At 41.1% G+C, this 6,000-nt stretch overlaps 1 protein-coding gene across 1 annotated transcript in view; it reads left to right on the top strand.

Annotated features, from left to right (window-relative positions):
* Positions 1–918: 918 nt before the first annotated feature.
* Positions 919–6,000, top strand: part of CDK6 (cyclin dependent kinase 6) — a 73,799-nt gene continuing 68,717 nt past the window's right edge. Inside the window, exons 1-2 of the mRNA XM_053466495.1 lie at positions 919–1,296; positions 3,548–4,077. Coding sequence (XP_053322470.1) covers positions 3,842–4,077 — 236 coding nt within the window. The 5' untranslated portion in view covers positions 919–1,296; positions 3,548–3,841. The remainder of the gene's footprint in view (positions 1,297–3,547; positions 4,078–6,000) is intronic.

Here is a 6,000-nt window from a genome sequence, read left to right as displayed (position 1 = left end):
ATTATTATAGATTGCACTTATTATTAATTACTTTTTTAAGAACTGTTTTTTTTTTACTAGGAATTATGTAAATCTGTAAATAAAGAGACTAAATAAAATGAAACCAATGTTATCTGCCCATAATTTATAGTCACCATATTTAATATTAATAAAGAACCTTTTTTGTTCTTTAAATTCATGTTATTTATTATGTTTTATTTACATGCTGTATAAAATATATTGACATTTTTATAGTTCACTTGTGTAATTTCCTAGCCATATGTTTTTTTTTCATAATAAAAAGAATGATCAGAATCATGAATAATAATAACAATTACAATTATTACTTGTGTAACTTTCTGGACATTTGACACATGATAGGGTTAAGAATGGAATCTTTTATTTATTTAATTATTAATAAATTTTATTATTTTTTTAACATTCCATTCTTAATCGTATCATGTGTCAATTAACTAAAAAGTTGCCCAAGTAATTGTTATTATTTATGATGCTAATAATTGCTATTATTCTGGAAAATGTAAACAGTAATGCCTTGACATGGCTGAGATACATTTGTATTTTTTTTTGTTAGCACCATGCTATATGTTTAGCTATTTATCGGTATGGTGTATATATGTGTGTGTGTGTGTGTATGTATGTATAGAATGTGGCTCCACTTAAGGGATCCTTATGCTGTGTGCCAGGGGAGTAAGAGACATTTCATTGAGTGCTAAGACACAGAGCAGAGACAGAAATCAGGAGGAGGCGGCAGCCAGCTTTGTAGTCGGTGAAGAATGCGGAAATGTTCAAGCACTATGTCAAACTTTTTTTGAAGCGGGGTCAACTCACATTCAGCCAGCGTGGGAAAGCAAAAGCAAAAAAAAAAACCCCAGGAAAAGAAAGCGCTTCTGCTTCTCCGAGACACGCAGCGAGGAGAGAGAGAGAGAGGGGGAGAGACAGAGAGAGGGGGAGAGAGAGAGGGCTGCTGGAGACTGGAGGGGAAGCGCAGCTCCTGGAGAAGCTCCTTTGGGTCTGCAGGATAAACCTGAAGGTTCTGTGGGTTCTCAGTGGGTTTATTTGCTGGGTGTTTTTTCTTCTTCTTCTTCTCGTTAGCCTGCCCCTTGTGCATGGAGATGGGGGCGCAGAAGAGAACAGAGCTGTGGCTACCTGTGTGGCAAGGGCAGGAGATGGCTTGGACTATGTGAAACTGCAGCTGCCTCCTGCAAACAGTCTAAAGAGGCAACAGATCTGAATTAAACCTTCAGTCTGCGACCCCCATCTGATACCCCCCAACCGGAATCTGCACCCTCAAGGCAGGTAAACGCACCTTTATTTCATCTGATCTTAACGAAACGTGTCCCCGCTCTCCCTTTATGTTCGCCGGTGTAAGGGGGAACGTGCGATCTCTGCTCGGGGATGTCTTAGAGCGGAGCCCAGTCCATTGTGCGGATCAGCTGCCATGTGCTCTGCACTTTAACCCTTTCATCACTATCAGGCATGCCCATAGGATTGGTGGAATTCCATTCATTTTTGGTTAAGTTGATTTATGAGAAATCACCCAATTCTGCAGGGCTGTACAAACCAATTCATAATAACAGAATTGTGATGCAGAAAACCCTGGTGCTCATTCCTTCCTTAGGAAGTCATGTTGGCCAGATATTGGGTTAAATGTCTGTGTATGAATTCTGCTGTTTTTATGTAAAATTCAAGAATTATGTATTTAAGGGTTTTCTGTATTGTCTTCCACAATGAAATCATCAATAATGTTATAAGAGGAGTCTTAAGCATGTGGGGGGTCAATGATCTGATTCTGCAATATAAGATTTGGGGGGGGGGGTCTTCTAGTTCTGCCCTAGGAACCTCATCTCCAGAAAGATATTGACGTTCTAGAGAGTTCAGAGGGGGGCGACCAGAATTCTGAATGGTTTGCAGGATAAAAGTGATCAGGAAAGACTGAAGGATCTCAATATGTGCAGCTTGGAGGAGAGACGAGATATGATAGAAACATTTAAATACATAAAGTGATATAACAAACTACCAGGGCGAAGTTGGAGAATTATTAGGTCAATAAATAAAAAAGAGGTCATAATCTAAAACTAGAGGGTCTGAGTCTTAGATGTTAAGGGAGTGTTACTTTACCAAGAGGGTGGTAGATAAGTGGAAGAACATCCCAGCCGAAGTGGTAGATTAACACAGTAAGGTAATTAATATAGGCATATGGCTCCTGAATAGACATGAGCAATGAGCGATTAAGGTTTGAGTCTTTAAAGCAGGAAAAATGGGTGGAATATACGGCCGACTGGTTCTTATCTGCTATTAAATAATCAGATTAAAACATGAGCTTTAGGAATATCGCATTGAGATCAATGATCTGATTTGGTAGAATTTCACCCCATTTAAATAGTTTCTTTTGGGGGGGGGGTGTCAGGGTAAGGTCTATTAGTTTCCTTTAAATCTGCCCCAGGAACCCCTCGGTAGATCCCGGAGGTAACAGGAAACTCCATGTGCTTTCCTCCCCTGGCATCCCATCTGCAGGCAAACTGTTATGGGTCTGAGTAATTGCATTAAACACATAATCCAAATGAATCATAAAAAAAAAAAAATACAGGGAATTTTTGGCTACTGATCAAAAACTTCCAATTTTAACCTTTTTTTTCATAAGCACAATATAAACAATGCATAAATTGAAAGCTGGGGTTTTATTAGAGAAATGTTTTAAGGCTACCAAAAAATGTTTTTTTTTCCCCTTTAAATATTTTTTTTTCTTTATAAAATATAAAAATAATTGTATGCACTGAACAGTATTAATATGATGAATTATTAGCATTGCCCGCACGGCCAAGTAGCAGTCATTTAAAAAAAATCCTTAAAAACAGAGTGTTTTGGTAAGATGACCATTATAATATTATTTTGAATTTATTTTTAAAGCGACAGTTTTCATTAAGAATGAGAATGGTGAAAATATTTTTTAGATGGCAGGCATTATATTCTTGTTTTTGTTGGGGTGATTATTTGATGGTAGATGGGGCATTTGATGGTAGATGGGGTATTTGATGGTAGATGGGGCATTTGATGGTAGATGGGGTATTTGATGGCAGATGGGGTATTTGATGGCACATGGGGCATTTGATGGTAGATGGGGCATTTGATGGTAGATGGGGCATTTGATGGTAGATGAGGTATTAGATGGTAGATGGGGTATTTGATGGCAGATGGGGCATTTGATGGTAGATGGGGTATTTGATGGCAGATGGGGTATTTGATGGCAGATGGGGTATTTGATGGTAGATGAGGTATTAGATGGTAGATGGGGCATTTGATGGCAGATGGGGCATTTGATGGTAGATGAGGTATTAGATGGTAGATGGGGTATTTGATGGTAGATGGGGCATTTGATGGTAGATGGGGTATTTGATGGCAGATGGGGTATTTGATGGCAGATGGGGTATTTGATGGTAGATGAGGTATTAGATGGTAGATGGGGCATTTGATGGCAGATGGGGCATTTGATGGCAGATGGGGCATGGTTTTTGAGTTGATCCTCAGTGTGTTCTCTGTCTCCCCGCAGATGATGTGATCCCCCGTGCTGGGCAGTGCTCTGTTATCTATGCGCTGCTTCCTGCTCCGCTGCTGCAGCGCACTGGCAGCGCTCCCACTCCAGCTGTGCGCTGCTGTTCCCCGACGCTCTAGGATCTCGCGGCCGCTAAACTTTTAGAACCCCGGCGGTTCCGCGCACACCTGACTCGCGGGGAGGAGGACACGTTCAGTCGCAGCCCGCTCACCCGTGCGATCGGGGAGACCGACACTTCTCGGCCCTTCTGCTAAGCGGCGATCGGGTGAGCTGGGAGGACTAGCCGTGATAATGATGATGATGGAGAAGGACGGGCTTGCTGATCAGCAGTACGAGTGCGTGGCGGAGATCGGTGAAGGGGCTTACGGCAAGGTGTTCAAGGCCCGCGATCTCAAGAACGGAGGCCGCTTCGTAGCCCTGAAGCGGGTGAGGGTGCAGACGGGAGAGGAGGGGATGCCGCTCTCCACCATCCGGGAGGTGGCTGTGCTCCGCCACCTGGAGACCTTCGAGCATCCCAACGTGGTCAGGTGAGAGGGGCGGGGAGGCGGGTCACGTGTCCTGAATAGCGCGGGATCGGTGTCTGCTGTCAGTCCCTGCCTCATGAGTGTGGAGGCTGCAGCTGGAGAGATCTGCTGGGTGTTATTATAATGTAGACTACTACTACTACCACAAGCCTCAGCCAGCCTTGCAGTCCCACAAAGATACAGGAGGCGCTGGATTCATCTGCCAGGATACAGTGCCGCCACCTTTCCATCACATAAACTATAGAGGCCCTGCGGACTCGGTGCAATCCTCCATGCAGCTACCACTCCGCAGGGGGTCAGTGATCTCCCTTTTAACTGAGCAGTGGCCCTACAGGGAGCCTGTTTGCCCAATGGGCCCCTGGGCCTAGACCCCATTGTCCAAAGAATCTAAAAAAAAAACTGCCAATTCTTCTATTAAACGCAATCCCGTTGCAGAAATACGTTGTCAGAAATATTGTTTGAATTAGCAAATTATTATTTCATCTGCTTAATCCTTTTCTCAACCAGAAATGCTAAGAAAATCTTTCACGCTGTGTCGGGTTTTCTGAAAAAATAAATAAAATAATCTCCATTAGTCTATGGAGATGATGCGTTGTAGGCTGAAGAAACCATACATGAAATAAAAAATGGCCGTTAATACGTAGGCTAAAATGTTTATTAAGGCTTTTAAGTGGAACAGCCAAATCCTACTATTCGGCTTTGTAATATATGGAGGTTTTACTTTAATGTGAGGGTGGTAGATAAATGGAACAGCCTCCCATCGGAAGTGGTGGAGGTTAATACTGCAAGGGAATTTAAACATGCATGGGATAGACATACAGCTATCCTGAATCTAAGACGAGAGCAAAAAGTAACCTGCTGTCAAATTCTATGTTTTTATTATCCACAAAAGGGTCAATAATAGACATTGTGGGAATCGTGTGAAGTTTTCACTTTACTAGGGGATTATTACATTTATTTTCTTAAATATAAACAGGGAATCATTTTTTACATTTTGAAAATGAAAAAGTGTAGTTTTTTTATGAATTAACATTTATAATATATATATATATCATTCCGTTTGCTCCATTATTGCAAGAAAAGCAATCATTCCTGAGCATTTTATTTTCTAGCTCTCTTTTTGTTCTCTTGCACGGCCTTTCTTTCGTTCTCTGTATCGCTGAGATAGGTAGGTAGCGCACGATTCGAGATACGTTTAACTTGGTTCAAATAATGTGGGTTACAAAGATATCATGTGACATTATTTTCTTTATTTAATAAAAATCATATATATTCCTCTTTCACGCACCAAATATTTTTTATTTCATATTTTATTTTGGTAAAAAAATATTTACACCTTTTTTCTGTACTGCATTGGGAGATGTCTTCCACTGCATTGATACATGCGCAGGAACCCATGTCTTCCACTGCATTGATACATGCGCAGGTACTCATTATCGTTGCCTGAGTTTAGGATACGTAAGCCCAGAAACAATATGCGGTTTGCAGGCGGAACACGGTCAGTGAAGCCGGCTGCATCTGCTTTGATTACTTTAACTCCGAAAGATATCCGAATAGAAGCACTTTCTCTGCTGAATTTAATATTTTTAACACGTTGGAAAGAGCTTTTCATTCCGATGCTGAATGCATAAACCTTTCCCTGAAAATTTTTTTAATCATGTAAAAAAAATTCTTATTCATCATTTCTGCGGGAACCACATAGTTGTCATGTGACTCACAAGTAGGCACTCATAGGATGTTGCCATAGAAACTGGAAAAAGCCCCTTGGTTTTATCTGATTAAAATTGCAGAGAAAAAAAGGGGGATAAAAGGTTTATTTGGTAATATTGAGCTATATTCCTGTATATGAGTTATAGTTGCCGTTTGGACCTATGTATCCTATATGGTATCACACCCCCCAGGTCACATTGGGATTTCCTCATTTTT

The sequence above is a fragment of the Spea bombifrons genome, chromosome 5 (genome assembly GCF_027358695.1).
Source record: "Spea bombifrons isolate aSpeBom1 chromosome 5, aSpeBom1.2.pri, whole genome shotgun sequence".
NCBI lineage: Eukaryota > Metazoa > Chordata > Amphibia > Anura > Pelobatidae > Spea > Spea bombifrons.
The sequence above is the reverse complement of the archived record's forward strand: the minus strand, read 5'-3'. Positions and strand labels throughout refer to the sequence as shown.